At 42.5% G+C, this 17,723-nt stretch overlaps 1 protein-coding gene and 1 long non-coding RNA gene across 2 annotated transcripts in view; one reads left to right on the forward strand and one right to left on the reverse strand.

Moving 5' to 3' along the window:
- The window catches only part of SYCP1 (synaptonemal complex protein 1), a 91,281-nt gene that overhangs the window by 43,612 nt on the left and 29,946 nt on the right, over window positions 1-17,723 (forward strand). Inside the window, exons 21-25 of the mRNA XM_084853565.1 lie at window positions 4,590-4,671; window positions 6,163-6,225; window positions 6,680-6,742; window positions 9,869-9,931; window positions 11,471-11,587. Of these exons, the coding sequence (XP_084709691.1) occupies window positions 4,590-4,671; window positions 6,163-6,225; window positions 6,680-6,742; window positions 9,869-9,931; window positions 11,471-11,587 (388 nt within the window). The remainder of the gene's footprint in view (window positions 1-4,589; window positions 4,672-6,162; window positions 6,226-6,679; window positions 6,743-9,868; window positions 9,932-11,470; window positions 11,588-17,723) is intronic.
- The window catches only part of LOC146348602 (uncharacterized), a 76,276-nt gene that overhangs the window by 21,991 nt on the left and 36,562 nt on the right, over window positions 1-17,723 (reverse strand). The gene's annotated exons all lie outside the window — the stretch shown is intronic.

Genomic DNA, 17,723 nt, shown 5'->3' on the forward strand with positions numbered 1-17,723 from the left:
GATACCACCCTAATGGCAGAAAGCGAAGAGGATCTCAAGAGCCTCTTGTTGAGGGAGAAAGAGGAGAGTGCAAAAGCTGGTTTGAAACTCAACTTTAAAAAAACTAAGATCATGGCATCTGGCCCCATCACTTCCTGGCATATGGAAGGGGAAGAAATGGAAGCAGTGACAGATTTTATTTTCTTGGGCTCCAAGATCACCGCAGACGGTCACTGTAGCCATGAAATTAAAAGACGCTTGCTCCTTGGGAGGAAAGCTATGGCAAACCTAGACAGCATAGTAAGAAGCAGAGACATCACCTTGCCGACAAAGGTCCGTCTAATCAAAGCTATGGTTTTCCCAGTAGTAATGTATGGCTGTGAGAGCTGGACTATAAGGAAGGCTGAGCGCCGAAGAATGGATGCTTTCGAACTGTGGTGCTGGAGAAGACTCTTACGAGTCCCCTGGACTGCAAGGAGGTCAAATCAGTCCATCCTAAAGGAAATCAACCCTGAGTGCTCATTGGAAGGACAGATACTGAAGCTGAAGCTCCAATATTTTGGCCACCTAATGCGAAGAGAAAACTCTCTGGAAAAGACCCTGATGCTGGGAAAGACTGAAGGCAAAAGGAGAAGGGGAGGGCAGAGGATGAGATGGCTAGATAGCATCACGGATGCAATGAATATGGACTTGAGCACGCTCCTGGAGAGAGCGCAGGACAGGAAGGCCTGGCGTGCTATGGTCCATGGGGTCACGAAGAGTCGGACACGACTGAACGACTGAACAACAACAACAAAGAATTGTTTTAGGAACATGCCCTTCACTGTAAAGATTAATGTTTCTTATCCAAATGCCATCTCTGAACTCAAGCAAAATGAGCAGAGAAATCAATGAGGACCGGTGTCATTGTCCTACTGAGGTGTTGCATCTTGCTAGTGGACAGGGGAGAAATGACGAGACGACACCAATCAATTTGGGATAAACAGGGCCACATTTATTGATAGATTACAATCTGCGAAGAAAGCACCGGTGGGCACACCACCAACAAGACCAACATGACAGGTGTAGAGTGAGACATTCGTTGTCTGTGGCGAGGTGTCCGCCCTTGCCCACCAATCGGACATACCCAGTTCTGGGCTGGGAGACCTTCCCCTGTCACCCCCCCTCGAGCCACAGAACCCGAGTGGGTGAGGAGGGTTGGCCTCAAAGGTAAGGAGGGTTGGCCTCAAAGGTAAGCCGTATCTCCCAACTGGGGCCACAAAACCCTGAGCCTGAAGCCTCGGGCCTTACCAGTCACCTGAAACAGTGCCTATGAATGCTCACCTGTCCACTCCCCCAGTGGAGAGCCTGCCCGGAGCTGCCAGTGCAGCTATGTGACCAGAAGTTCATATCGTTGGGTGCTAGCTTAACGTATGCAGCTCAATATCGGAACTGCAGTGCGAAGTAGGCAAAAAACCCCAAAGCCTGACTAATGCGGCTAGGAGCCAAAATTCTTACTCGGCCCCCAAAATAGGACGACCAGTAAACAACCCGCACTGCAGTAAGGGCGGGAGGGAGGGAGCTGGGATAGCTGGAATGAGGAGGCTGCAGGGCAGCGTAGCCTAAATAGTGGCCAGCTTGACCCACCCCTTGGTGACCCCAGGGGCGAAGGCCAATGGCCTTCGCCCTTGTCCCGTCCTCCCCCCACCACCCGCAACAGGCCTCCCCCCCCCCCCGCGGCCAGGCAAACCAGGTGCGGAGTGAGGGCACTTTCAGTGAGGGCTGATGTTTGGTCCTGAAGTTTTTGTATTTTGCCACATACAGTCAGGGCCAGAAATACTGGAACAAGGATAACTGTTTTGGCTGTTGGCCTCTGTACACCACCACATTGAAGTTGAAAGGAAACACACCCAGATGGGAGCGAAGCCAAGACTTTCAGCTGTAATTCAAGGGGTTTGACAAAAGTGGGGCACTAACCATTCAGGAAGTACAGCCAGTGGCATACAGACACCCCCATCGTTGGTGGCTCATAAGTAATGGAACAAAACAACATCATTTCAAACTTAAGGATCGCCTTTAATACCTGGATGAAAATCCTTTGCAGTCAATGACTGCCTGAAGTCTGGAGCCCATGGACATGACCAAATGCTGAGTTTCCTCCCTCGAGATGCTTTGCCAGGCCTTTACTGCAGCTGCCTTCAGCTGCTGCTTGTTTGTGGGTCTTTCTGCCTTCAGTCTTGTCTTCAGTAAGTGAAAAGCATGCTCTATTGGGTTGAGATCAGGAGACTGACTTGGCCATTGAAGAACATCCCACTTCTTTGCCTTGAGAAACTCTTGGGTAGCTTTTGCTGTATGCTTTGGGTCATTATCCATCTGCAATATGAAGCAGCGTCCTATCAGTTTGGCAGCATTTGGCTGAATCTGAGCAGAAAGTATAGCCCTATACACCACAGAATTCTTCCTGCTGCTTTTATCAGCAGTCAGGTCATCAGTAAACACGAGTGACCCGGTTCCATTAGTAGCCATATATGCCCATGCCGTAACACTGCCTCCACCATGTTTGACAGATGATGTGGTATGCTTTGGATCATGAGCTGTTCCTTTCCTTCTCCATTCTTTTCTCTTCCCATCATTCTGGTACAAGTTAATCTTGGTTTCATCAGTCCAAAGAATCTTATTCCAGAACTGGGCAGGCTTTTTTAGGTGTTTGCTGGCAAAGGCTAATCTGGCCTGTCTGTTCTTGAGCGTTACCAGTGGTTTGCACCTTGTTTTGAAGCCTCTGTATTTGCATTCATAAAACCGTCTCTTGACTGCAGATTTTGACGATGATATGCCTACCTCCACAAGAGCATTCTTGACCTGGCTAGATGTTGTGAAAGGGTTCCTCTTCACCATGAGCAGAATTCTGCAGTCATCCCCTTTAGTTGTTTTCTGTGGTCTTCCAGGCCTTTTGCTGTTGCTAAGCTTGCCAGTTAATTCCTTCCTTTTCAGGATGTTCCGAATTGTTGCATTGGCCACTCCCACTGTTTTTGCTATCTCTCTGATGGGTTTATTTTGTTTCCTCAGCCTAATGATGGCCTCCTTCACTCGCATGGACACCTCTTTGGACCTCATGTTGGGAGTTCCAGTGAATAGCTACCAAATGCAAATGTAACACTCAGAACCACCTCCAGGCCTTTTCTCTGCTTGATTAGTCATGGGGTACCCAGGAAACAGGCCACACCTGGCCATGCAGCTGCTTGTCAGCCATTCGTTCCATTACTTATGAGCCACCAATGATGGGTGTGTGTGTATGCCATTGGTTGTACTTCCTGAATGGTTAGTGCCCCACTTTTGTCAAACCCCTTGAATTAAAGTTGAAAGTCCTGACTTCGCTCCCATCTGGTGTGTTTCCTTTCAACTTCAACGTGGTGGTGTACAGAGGCCAACTGCCAAAACAGTTATCCTTGTTCCAATATTTCTGGCCCTGACTGTATTTATATGATTTCTTATGAACTGATTACCTGTTTCAGCTCATAACGATGAATTATTATTTTTCAAAGTTGCCAGCTATGATTTTGGAGGTAATATAGTTATTTTATATCCTTCTCAGCTTTGCTGAGCAAGCCATTTCCTTAAGTTCCTCAAACAGGATACTACCTGCTTCTCTTCCATAGGTTTATAGTTTTGCTATTTTAAATCTGAAGTGTCTTTCAGTTCTGTTTACTTCTCACTATATTTCATATCATCTTTCACTTCTTTGCGTAAAATGTAAAACATATTGACAGTATCACATCTACCCAGACATCCTTTACCCCAACTTCTTATCTGATGCACATTTTGCTTTTTTTCTGAGTTTACATGTTCTACCTTGCTTACGTTAGCAAGCTTAGAGGTCAGTGAGAACTTACAGGATGTCAGCACAAATGCTGCTGTTAGAATGCTTTGCTAAAATTAAACTGATTCACACTTCATATGATAATACATTTTAGTATATTATTTGTTTTTTAATGAAAGTTATAAAGAGAAATAAGCTTATGAGAGAGACAGAAGACCATTAATCTTCCTTTTGGATAAATATTTGCAAGGTAGCTTATTATACAGGTTGGTGCAGGAGTCTTACAAAGATTTCTGGGGCAAACATTTGTCACAGGGCTTCTTCACACTGAGCTTTTATCCTGCTATTGAGATTGGTTACTCACGGAAGTCTGCAGGTCCTTTAGATGATGTCATCAACCTCCAGGGTGTCTCCTGCACTAAATGATCTTTATTCCATTTTTAAAAAGATCAGAGATAATGAACTCTCAAATTACAGAGCTTGAGTTCTGCTTGAGTTCCCTCTGTGAAAAGAGGAAAACCCACAGTAAGAGGAACTAGACCACAACACCATCTAGCAGCTGTATAATGAAACACATTGAAGACTCAGATAAGGGGGGAAAGGAGGAAAAGTGGGGGGAAAGGAAGCGCATGGAGTCCATCATGATCTTGCATTTAAAACAGAAGCAGAAAGCCCCATATTAAATGAGGGGTTTTAGGCTGGTGTAGAGATGCTTATAGTAAGTTAATGTTATTCTGTACATTAGTTCAGCTATTTGTTAACTGTAGACTTTTCTGTTGCAACTAAGTAATTGATCCATTAATCTGATATACAGCAATGAACTGGAGTGTCTGAAGGAGAAGATAAAAAATAAAGATGAAGAGGCAAAGAGCAAACTTGATGAAAGTGAAGATAATGTATGATATTGCTCCTTTTCATGAAAATATTTTAATAATAAGCTAGGAAAGCATTTATTTATCATAAAACTAAGGGTGTAAGGACTAATTATAACAATGTAGGAAACAAATGTTCTCTATAACCTTACTGGGCAACAGTCAGAAATATTAGGATAAGCCTTTACCACCTACAGGATGTTATCTGAAGAGAGACTGAGGGCATTTTCATATGAGGCTTAAAGCTGCTTCTTGCTTCAATCAGGCTTGAAATGTGAATGTGAAATCTATATTGGCCAAAATGCTCATTCATATTATAAATGTCTCTCCTTTTTCTCTTATCCAGATAGCACAACAGACACTCAGAATCTCATGTGCGGAATGACCTCAGAACTTAGTACAGGCTGAATGGGTTGTGAGCATAGGAAGCTTCTTTATACTGAGTCAGACCATGGGTCTAACTAACCCAGTATTGTCAACACTGACTGGAATGGCTCTCCAGGGTTTCAGGCCGGATTTTTTCCAGCCCTTCCTGGAGATGCTGGGGATTGAACCTGAGACCTGCATGAAAAGCAGATGTTCTACCCCTGAGCTATGACCCCTCCCCATGTTAAGCTCTGGCATCACCACCACCCCGTTACTTTGAAAATAAATGAAATCCAGTTCAATCTCTCTCTCCCTCCCTATCTGTGGAGGGTCAGGTAGAAAGCCAATCAATGCTATTTTTTCTCTAAGAAAAACCATGACCTCCATTTCCTTCAAGCAAAGAGGAGGAAGGTTTTTTTCCTTCCTCCCTTTCCATCAACCCGACTAATAGCTAAGGGCCACTACTAACACTCTTGGCCAATCAGACACCTTGAAACTCTGCCCAAACCATAAATTAGGAAGAATAACCACACCATATAGTCTTCAGTATAAGAAGCCTCAGTTCTAGATAGTCTTGTTGATGCAGCATTGAAGAGTTTTCTACTCAAACCCCAAGCTGCCTTCTAGTGCAGTTAATGAGAACCCAGAAGTTTAACTGTTGTGGCTCCCCATAAGAACTCTGGGAATGTAATTTTGTAAAAATGCTGAGAATATTGGGCAAGTAACCAATAGTCATATTGCATCGTCATGGAGGACGGGGGAAGTGCCAGATGACTGGAGGAGGGCTAATGTTGTCCCTATCTTCAAAAAGGGTAAAAAGGAGGAACCTGGGAACTACAGACCAGTCAGTCTGACATCAATCCCGGGGAAAATTCTGGAGCAGAAGTATTTTGCCATGGTTCTTTGGTAGGGAGCTATGACAATTAAACTATCATGTTTTTATTTTTAGAAAAATTATGGGTCATAAATTAATTGAATTAATAAATTAATTATACATTTTAAAGAACTGTGATCATATTCAGTATCATGAATTTCTTATTAAAAGCGAAGTGTGGGTTTGATTATATGCTACAGTAGGAAAATATAAGATTTAAATGAAAATAGTATATATTTTAAAAATATTTGCTAGATTCTACAATATATTTTCAGATAAGAAATATAGAAAATGAAATTTCAAAAAAGGAGAAACAACTAAAAACATTAGAAAACAAGGTATGAAAATGTAATAATCTACTTATACATTATAGAAAGTGTTATAGTTTATATGTTTTTCTACAATGTTGCAGTATTTCAATATTTTTATACAGAAAAAGCAAATGCATCATTGACATTATTCATTAGAACTGTTTGTTGTAATCTGGTTCATACTTTTAATACTTTGATCATGAGTGCTAAATAGTGACTAGAAAAATTATATGTTTCCATGTGTCAGAAAAGTACTTATCCATATGCTTAACTTGCACTGAAGACAAACTTGGTGCAGGTAGTCTAGGTTATACACCTACAGTGAATTTATAAATATGTGCAAGAGCGCAGATATATGAAGTTTGTGGGAAAATCTGTACAGAAGAAATAGTAACTATTTCAGCTAACCTAACAAAACGATTACAGCTAAAATTAATATTGTGATATATTATTGTTTGAAATATATTTTAACAATTTTTAGGTTAACAGTTTAAAGAAACAGATTGAAACGAAAATGAAGAATATTGAAGAACTGCAGCAAGAAGTACGAACTATTTTAGAGTTATAGAAATATAGACATACACCTATTTCATCTATGAAATATTGTGCTGTTGTATAGCGCCTATTAGAATCAAAACAAGTTTAATGTAAATATATCCCATTAAAATTTCAGGGAGTAAATGTTCCCATCAAGTTGAAATAAGGTTGTTTTTAGAGTAAAAATTATAACTTAAGTGGATGTCCATTATAAAATAGAGTATAAAAACAACTATGTAGTCGGGGGAATGTGGCATGGTCCAAGGTGCATTAAGTCCAATTAACTGCATCCTAGAGTAATAAAGGAACTGGCAGAAGAACTCTCAGAACCGCTGTGTATTCTCTTTGAGAAATCATGGAGGACGGGGGAAGTGCCAGATGACTGGAGGAGGGCTAATGTTGTCCCTATCTTCAAAAAGGGTAAAAAGGAGGAACCTGGGAACTACAGACCAGTCAGTCTGACATCAATCCCGGGGAAAATTCTGGAGCAGAAGATAAAGCAATCCATCTGGAAGCACCTTGAAAACAATGCAGTGATTACTCGAAGCCAACATGGATTTGTCAAAAACAAGTCCTGCCAGACAAATCTGATCTCATTTTTTGATCAAGTAACCTCCCTTGTAGACCGTGGGAATGCTGTAGACATCATATACCTCAACTTCAGCAAAGCTTTCAACAAAGTGCCCCATGATATCCTGATGAGCAAACTAGCTCAAAGTGGGCTAGATGAAACAACGATCCAGTGGATCCACAGTTGGCTACAGAATCGGACTCAAAGAGTACTTATCAATGGGACCTTCTCAAACTGGGGAGAGGTAACGAGTGAGGTACTGCAGGGCTCAGTCCTGGGCCCAGTGCTCTTCAACATTTTTATGAATGACTTGGAGGAGGAGGTGCAGGGAATGCTGATCAAATTTGCAGATGACACAAAATTGGGAGGGATAGCTAATACTTTGGAAGACAGAAACAAAATTCAAAGTGATCTAGATAGACTGGAGCGCTGGGCAGAAAACAACAGAATGACATTTAATAGGGATAAATGCCAAGTTCTGCACCTAGGAAAAAGAAACCAAATGCACAGTTACAAGATGGGGGATACGTGGCTCAACAATACTACAAGCGAGAAAGATCTTGGAATTGTTGTCGATCACAAGCTGAATATGAGCCAACAATGTGATGTGGCTGCAAAAAAGGCAAATGGTCTTTTGGGCTGCATTAATAGAAGCATAGCTTCCAAATCCCGGGAAGTACTAGTTCCCCTCTACTCAGCACTGGTTAGGCCTCATCTGTAGTAATGTATCCAGTTCTGGGCACCACACTTTAAGAAGGATGCAGACAAACTGGAGAGTGTTCAGAGGAGGGCAACAAAGATGATCAGGGGACTGGAAACAAAGCCCTATGAAGAGAGACTGAAGGAACTGGGCATGTTTAGCCTTGAGAAGAGAAGACTGAGGGGAGTATGATCGCACTCTTCAAGTACTTGAAAGGTTGTCACAGAGAAGAAGGCCAGGATCTCTTCTTGATCATGCCAGAGTGCAGGATTCGGAATAATGGGCTCAAGTTACAGGGAGCCAGATTCCGGCTGAAAATCAGGAAAAACTTCCTGACTGTTAGAGCAATACAACAATGGAACCACTTACCTAGGGAAGTGGTGGGCTCTCCCACACTGGAGGCATTCAAGACGAGGCTGGACAGCCATCTGTCAGGGATGCTCTGACTTGGATTCCTGCATTGAACAGGGGGTTGGACTCGATGGCCTTGTAGGCCCCTTCCAACCCTACTATTCTATGATTCTAAGGTGTCACCTCTGCTGACCCAAATTGCTTTAAGCTGTAAATCAAAGTTCAACCCTCCAGTATACCAGAGCAAATCCTGGTTCTGAACCTCAAGTTCCCATGATGGATCAACAAATAACTTCCTGGTAGCATAAGATAGAGAGGTTTTCTTATTATAGTTATATATAGACAGTTGTTGCTGGATGCCCACAGTCTATGTGAATTTGCTCAAGGTATGGGAGAAACAGGATGTGGGGAGTATTTTACTTATGGACATTATCCAAAAGGTAGCAATGATGGTTAAGCCAAAATATATACATGTCTGTGCAACAGTGCTCCTCATAGTCCTGGCTATTCCTCCCACCTTCAGTAAATGGTGTAAAGTGGAGGGATGATGAAGAAAATCCCACAAAACAGGAATAGCCAAGCATAGTCTGAGGCTTCAAGGTGATGGTATGCAGTAATGTCATTGCAATGCAATAACTAGAAGCTTGATCTGGATTCAGTCTGGGTTCCAGATTAAATTTTTGGTATCCAAATTATTTATGTTAATTTAGTTACTACACATGACTTCCAGAGAAGATGGCAGAGAGTGGGAAGTGTCTACCAATTACTACTCCCGTAGCTACAATTCCTGGTGTCATTAAAGTATTTTGAACTACACAGAAAAGATTGTGTCTTGAAAATATTTAGGATAATTTCATTTTGCACTATAAAATGACACAAAATAAAGATAGTGGGCTCAGTCTTTGGGGCAAACTACACATTACACTGCATCCGTTACTTACACAAGTCTTTGCAAACATAAGTCCTGTTGGACTTAAAACAGCTAGGGGTGGAAGTTCAGGTAAACATTGACAGAAAGGTTAAACATTCCCTTCCTTCTGTCTTTTCTATGATACTAATCCTAAAAATGCTTTGCAAAGTCAAAGAAGCCCTCCAGACTTTGTTATAAGGGGTACTTCCCCTTAGGCATTGTGCAGCTGTTCCATAGCTTTTTCTTAACAGATTTTCTTCAGTCGGAAAAAAGATGGATGAAGTGGTGGGAAAACATGGGAGGATTACAAGTAGATAATGACAATGGCATCCCCTGCCCCCCTCATCCCTGGTAAAATTCTATGAATGAGGCAGGGTGATTGTACATTAAAAGCCTCATCTGGAAGCACTCAGGATGCTGCAGTGTATTTTGTTGTTTGTCTCTTAGGCATACTTTTAAAAGTTCTATAATCTTAGGAGAAGCTGTCCTAAATAGTAAATAAGCATTTGTACCTGCCCAGTCGTAGTTTTAATTGTAGAAAAATTACAGTAAAATTAAATATGTAAATATAAACCTCAGTAACACTTATGGCTCTTAACAGAATAAAGTTTTGCGAAAGAAAGTTGCAACAGAAAGCAAACAATCCATTATTAGTGAAGGAAAGGTAAGAAGAAACTTTGATCTTTCTGGTATTTAAAGAAGTATTGTGGAGGTAATGGATAGATAGTAAATTTGAGGAATTTGATTGGCAAGGTGTTGATCATAGTGAATAAAGAACTTAATAAAATGCGTAGTTGTTAGTCCAGGTGTGGTTATGGCTTTCTTCACATGGAGCTTTTATCCTGCAATTGAGATTGCTCCTTCATGGAAGTTTGCAGGCCCTTTACATGATGCCATGATCCTCAAGGGCGTCTCCTGCACTAAATGCCCTTTGTTCCATTTTTTAAATAGATCTCCAAAATGAGCTATCAAATTACCCCGTTGTGTAAATGCCCTTTGTTCCATTTTTAAATAGATCTCCAAAATGAGCTATCAAATTACCCTGTTGTGTTCTGCTTGAGTTCCCTCCTGAAAAGAGGAAAAGTGGCAAGAAGAGGAGCGAGATCAGTGAAAGATAATGGAAGACCCCAATATGAGGAGAAGGAAGGGGAAAGGGGAGGGGGGAAAGGAAGTGGGTGAAAAAGGGAGTTGATCCTGCATTTAAAATGCAAGCAGAAAGCCCCATTTTAAATGCAGGATTTTAGGCTGGTGCAGAGATGCCCTTTGTTCCTCTGGTATAGTTCTGGACTACTAATTTCCATAGTCAGCAAAACAGTAAGATCATCCAATAAACATGTAGGCAATTTACCCTGATCTTACCTTCCAATAGGATATGGAACAAGTATATTATTCATGTGCATGCTTGGCTCTGATTAATGGAGATAACAGTCTGTCAGCCTAAGATTACAATTAGATATAATGGCAACAGGATCCAACCCAGACCCTGGTGATTCTATAAAATAGGGAGAGGGAGTAATTTAAAGTGCAGCAGAGTTAATGGGGTCCTAAACCCTTCCCTGCCCATCTATTTTCACCAAAACGTGCTTTTTAAAAGCAAATTTTATCCCAGCAGGAGTTGCCTCTGGTCTTGGGCCCTACTGGGGGAAAAACAGATTTTAAAACCTCTCAGCTGCGGGGGAAGGGAAAAAAATGAGTGGAAAAAAATTATCTCTCCCCTTTTGCCTAGCCATGCCACTCCACCATCCATCTCACTCCACCAGTTTTATAGGAATGTGGCAGCAGACTTGCTTCTACAAATCAGTCTATCACCGTTAGTTTGGTCCTAGTTCTCTAATATTCTGCTGTCATATGCTGTCAGTACAAAAAAAAAAAGCCATGCGATTACAACCTATAGTACTTTTGCCATCTAGTGACAGGAAAGAAGAGTTACTTTCATTTTTGAAGACTTAACTAGATGCTTGTCTGCTTCTCACTGCTTCCTCTCTACTTCAGTTTCATAATTACTTTGGAGGCCCATTTGGGAATTGTGCACTTCTCTTTGAGAGCACTGCAAGGGAAAACCCAAAAGGGGAGTGTTGGGGGGGTGTTCACAATATACTGACATATATTGTACAGGTGGGGGTACCTAAGTGCGTTTGCATGGGCAAATCTTGCAGCTATTGTGAATTAGAAGGACTGAAACAAATATATTTATTGTTTAAAGGTGAATAAATTACAGTTAGAATTGGAAAATATAAATAAATTACACAAAGAAACGATTGACAGCTATAAAAATGAAACTGAGATGGCTAGGGCAGCTGAAGAAAAACTTCTGAAAGAGGTGAGAGTTGAACTTTATTGCATTTTGTAAAATTGGATAATTTGCATAAGCTTAAATAGAAACCATTTTACTCATATGATTAGTATCTATATGTTATCAATCTACTTATCAGTTCCTAAGAGCCTTTCTTTTTGTCACACCCAGACCTGTCCTACCCAGAGTGTGTTCAAGAAATAAAACCATTTTTCATATCCCAACTTGGGAACCAGCTTCAGGAACAAGATCCTGAGAGGTGGTTTTGGAGACAATTCTCAGAAATATATTGCTTTCCCCAAATCCTTGTAGATTAGGGGTGGCAAGAAGAGGAAGGATGCAGTGCATCACAGAATTCTCCCAAAGGCAGTTGGGAGGTTGTCCAGAGTGGGTTTTACTTTCCTTTTAGGCTCAAGAAGCAGGGATTATGCTGCGAGGCTTTGTTTTTGTATTGCGCTACTTTTGCCTCTCCTCCGCAATTCTTTCCTTGGCTCACTCAAGAGCAGATGCAATTTCTCTCTTCTCAGAAAAAAACATTCTTAGGCTCTCTTTCTGAATGTTTCATTTACTCTTTTAAATCTTACCTCTTCTCTTGTTAGACATTCTGTCTTTTCTATCTTGCTCTCTCTCCTTTATTATCTGTTTTTGCCTTTCCTTCCTGTCAGCTCCTATGGCTCCACCCCCCCCAAGCCCCCCCATACTGCCCTGGAGTTAAGGCTGCGGAGAAGCAAAGCATATCAGGATTGCTCATCCAGCGTGACAGCTCTCTCCAACCTCCAGAACAATACAGAACAGGAAGACACAGCTTCTACACAGGCACAGGGAGTGGTAACCAAGGGGGGGGAGCATGGTGTTCCTGTCCAACAAAGGGGAATGCCACTGAGCAAATGCCACTCAGAATCAGAAACAACTGGATGGACCCACCTTAGAGTTCAATCCCTCTTTGGCCAGCCACACAGCCAGATGGAGTGAAAACATGAGTGGCAGTGCTTGTACCAGGGATATTTTAGCCCCCAAACCCTCCCTCCAGCTGAAGCAATAGACAGACAACCAAAAAGTGCCCCCCTCCCACACCACCAGTTGGCAATTGAAGATAATCATGAGCATGAGGCCGTTAAACTCCCGTCAATGTGCTGTATCTACTTTTAAGTTTTGTGGCAGATTTGAGGTCTGAGCGCTACACGAAGAGTGTTTCCTTTCCTGCTTTTCCACTATATAATCTCTAGGTGATGCTGTGGTGTAGCAGAATAGTGCAAAAACACAAGTGAAAAAAAAAACAGTTTATTTTGCTTTCATAATTAAATGCCGCATTTTCCCTGCTCCAAAAATACTTGCCAAACGTGTTCATTAGCCACTGAACTGAAACTGAGGGGATCACAATGTCATCGAAAGAACATGTAAACAACTGTAAGGAATGATGAGTTCACAATAAATGCTTCATATTAGAAAAAACCCTCAATACTCTCAAAAGCTTCCCTATGGTAGCAGAGAGGAATTTATCTGGAAATTCCTGTAAAGATTTCAACTTAACTGTGCAACCTTTGTCTCTAATGAGGTAAGATCAGATACAGGACTCCATTTGACCAGGTCAGGGCAATCCGTAGCCTAGATAATCAATTCATACAAAGAATTAAGGAGACATAAATGGGTGGCATCACTACACAGCTTCATGAAAGCAGACAAAGAAAGCGCTCCCGCAAATGGGCTAGTCATACTCTGTTTCTCCCATTGCCAAGAGGAAAAAGAAATACAAGAAATCAAGGGCTAGATCCAGATATTCAAAATCCAGGGAGTCTCTCAATCCCACCCCCTCTTCTGAGGAGTATAATTGGGAATCTTCTGACTCCCACAGCTCTGGTTTTGGGGAAAAGACCCACAACAGGAACTTTTGGTCCATGAAAATCAATCCAAACCACCCACAGACATGATTTCTATCAAGTCTTCCAAGGCCTCCCACTGCAGTAAAGAAAGAAAAAGCAAGCAAGCAAGCAAGCAAGCCAATATCCTCTGCCTACTGGCAAAGAAGAGGGCAAGTAGTTAGCTGAAGACTCTCCTACAATGGAATATCAACCTTCTAGGCTTATACATAAAGAAGACTTTTACCTCTTTAAAGTTATTTCCACACCAGGTCTGCATCCACTCATTCAGGAACTGGCTCCACCTCCCACGAAGGGGGCTACTCTTTTTCCTGAGTCCTAAACACACCAAAAGTAGTGCCTTTTAGAATAGTAGGGTTGGAAGGGGCCTACAAGGCCATCGAGTCTTTTCCTCCATTCTTCAATGTGGAAATGAAATCAGAGTGGTTATCCCCTCCAAACAGTAAGAAAATGAATATGTCTAAAAAGTATTAAACACTCTCAGCCTGCCATGGATAACCTTAAGGTCCCATTAGCAAATGCTGCTCTTGCAGCCTACTTTCAGGGGCAGCAGTTCCTAAGGATGATGGCAGCTCTCTTAGAGACTCAGGTGAGAAATATGCACACGCTACCTTAAGGAAAAGTTACAAGGTTGCCACCAGCTCTCAGTTCCTCCACAGCATCCTCTATTTTTATCTTCATTCTCTAGGCAGAGGATCAAAACTCAGATCCATTAAAATTATGCAGGGATCTCCTAAAGTTGTCAAAGGCATTATCAGAGCAGATGCAACATTCAGTTCATTGTTCAGTTTTCTGTCAAAAGTTTTGCAGCCAATAACATAGCAAGATGCATGATTTGGCTTAAGAACTGGAATGTGGACACTGCATCCGGATATAATCCAGCCTCAGTTCCCTTCACTAGGGCTCATCTTTTGTGGGATGATGCAATCAAAGATGCCTTAGTAGAAACAAAATACAAGTGCAAGCCACCTAACATCCCTTTGCTTCATTTTGTTCCCAAAGGTCTTTCTGATGCCAAAAATCTCCCAGTAGGTAGGAGTATGGCTTCAGCACTTCCTTCCATCCTGTAAAGCCTCCACATCAGATCAATGGCCATCCAAACCATAAGAGAAAGCTACTCCACAGAATTCCGAAATACTCCAGTGAGTTTTTTCCATATCTAGTATCAAAGTGTCCATAAAATAAAAAATAATCACACAAGCCATATCACATATTCTAGACATCAAAACAAAAGAGCCCATGCCACCCATAGAAAGATTCTCAGGAATCAATTCCATATTTTTCATCCAAAAAAAGGAGAAAAAGAGACTGAAGAGCAGTCTTTGATTTGAAATATCTAAAAGTATTGGCCTATCACAGATTCTAAGTGGAAACCTTACATCTATCAAAGATGCCCTCCCTGTTCCCATCAACCCTCTTCACTGCAGGTACCTTTGTTTTTGGTTTTAGAAACATCATTTCCAATAAAACCACAGAATCATAGAGTTGGAAGGGGCCATTTAGGCTATTGAGTCCAACCCTCTGCTCAGTACAGGAATCCAGTTTAAAGCTTCCTTGACAAATGGCTGCCCAATCTCAATACAGGGCTCTCACCTTCAGATGTTCCTTGACTGTAAAACCTATGGCCTCCTTAGTAGCCCACTGACACCCTTAAGGCATAAATATCTACTCTTACCTAGATTATATCCTTCTGTGGTCTCCCTCCCTAGACTGAACCCACCTAGATCACCAGAAGACCCTGACATCCCTACAGACCCATGGATTCTTAATCAACCACCAAAGAAGTAATCTCCAGCCATCTTCACAGGTACAACAGCTGAGAGTCGCAGGAAATGCAAACACAGGCCACATCTTTCTTCCTTAGGATGGGACCCAAAAATCATGAAAGACCCTTCTATATCACGAGAAAGGAGACCTCTTCAATGGTACTTCCTTTTCAGGACAACATAACCGCCTCCCCCCATCCCACCACAAACTACCACTGATCAAGGAACTCTCTGAGTCTGTTTGGACGATCGTGCAGGGAAAAGAAGCCATTGTGGCTTCTCCCTGATGTGTTCCAGTTGTTTACATAATTACCTGCACTGCAGCACTGGTTGGCATGTTGTCTGAAGCTAGCATGCAGCATGGTGGGGATGGCTTTGTACCCACCCTACATCCCATACTGCACGTTGTGGGTTGTAGGGTGAGTATGAAGGTTGTGCCGTGCCCCGGGTTCGGATGACACACCAACCTGCGCTGCAACATGGGTAATTATTAAACAACTGGCACACGTGCGGGAGAAACCACGATGGCTTCTTCGCCCCCTGCGATGGTGTGAACCCAGGGTGTTTCTGCATTAAGGAAAACCCCCACATCCTTACCAGGGCTTTCCGCTTTTGGTTTCTTTGCGGGATTAGGATGGGATCCTTTACCCGGCACACATGTGGTTTAAAATGAGGGAGCACCTCCCTCCCTCCCTGGCGTGTGTGCAAAGGAGCGGGGTGATGGTTTGTTTTTGTCACTTAACTTGTGCTCTACCATTTCCTCACAGCCCCCAGGAAAGCTACAACTTCCGAGTAGACGTAAGATTGTGCTGTAAGTCTGCAACCCTAGGCACACTTACTTGGGAGCAAGTCCCATTTAACTTAATGGGGTGCTCTGAATCAACAGAGGTTGTTGATACTGAGCTTGGTGGGGTGGGGGATCAGATCTGTCACCCTTCATTGCAGGAATGCATTTTACCCTCTTCTCCCTCTGATCAGCCTGCGATCCATGAATGTGCTCAAGCATTTACATGGCAGACACATGGTTTGAATTGAGGAAAGTTTTTCCTCAGCAAGTTCATGGCGCTAAGCCAGCATTACACATTGCCGATATAGCACCATTAACTTTTATTACCAGCTTATCTCCAATCTTTTTGAAAGCCGGATAAAAGGGAAATGTGCAGTAGACATCCTGGAGGTTGATGACGTCATGTGAAGGACCCCCAAACTTCTGTGAGCGACCAATCACAAGCGTGCAATAAATCGTTCGTGTAGAGACACCCCCAGTCACAGTCCTTCAGATGGCAGCAATCTCACCAAGGGAGTCCATCTGAAAAGACCCTCCCCCATGTATTCATCACCACAGACACAAGCCTCAGGGCAAAGGCCACATAGTTCAGGAAGCACATCAACAGGAATCCAAACATAGCATATGCTCTGGAGCTTCATGCAATATGGCTAGCCCTGACGCACCAATCTTATATCCATGTCGCAACAGATGCACTAATCTTATGTCCTCATCAGCATAGACAATACCAGGCAAGGTGGAAATAGGTCACATTTCTGGCATCCAGAGGCAACAACAGTCCTATCCTCAACCTGCTATCCACCACAACATACCACTTCAGGGGGATATGCACCTCCAAAGCAGACTGGCTAAGTTGCTGGACTTGGACTTTAGTCCAACCCTCTCCAACAGGCCTTGGTCCTCTCCTTTGTCCTATTGAAACCAGGAGCCAAACCACACAGTCTGCAGCCTTGTCTCTGGAGATTTCAAGGAACTTCCCTAATAAGTCCTACAACAGTTCACAAGTTCCTTCTTGGAAACTCCATACAGTATTGCAAGTGCTTCCAAAATAGCTATTTGAACCACTAAAAGCAGTGGTGCTATGGCTGCTATAATTCAAAGTAGACTTAATTGCCAATCATATCCACATCTAGGGTGTCAGAAATCAAGCTATGCATCTTCCAGAAAGAAAGGATGATCTTCAGACCAGACCTGTGCTTCATCCCAAAGGTTAACACCCTGTTCCACAAAGCATAAGAGTTTATTCTCCCTTCTTTCTATCCCAAACTTTCATATCCTACCAAATACTCACAATGGCACAAATTGGACATCTGCTGAGCCCTCAAAATAGCTTCATCACCTATCTGCCTTTTGGCAATCAGATGGCCTCTTTGCCGCCTATCATCCCGCCTCCATGTGGGAAAAGGTATCCACTTCCACCATAGTACCATAGGTCATTAGCATATTTACAACACATTCCTGTTCCACTAAACATCACAGCACGTTCCACCAGAGCAGCAGCTACCTCAGAGGCCTTAATTTAATAGTTATTCAGAAAAGAGAGGGCAGAAGTAGGGGAGTAAGACTCTTTCAGAAGTGTTTGTTCTCTGGATTGTTGTGCAGAGTGACTACTCATGTGTAGACTAAGGAGAAGGTAAAAGAAGAAAAAAACAGCCACTGATGTCCTCTGCACAGCAAGAAGAAACCTTCACAGTAAGTTTCCAAGAAAGGGCTATGAAAAAACATTAGGATAG

The sequence above is a fragment of the Heloderma suspectum genome, chromosome 4, assembly GCF_057233095.1.
Source record: "Heloderma suspectum isolate Gila_16-S chromosome 4, 16-S_ref, whole genome shotgun sequence".
NCBI lineage: Eukaryota > Metazoa > Chordata > Lepidosauria > Squamata > Helodermatidae > Heloderma > Heloderma suspectum.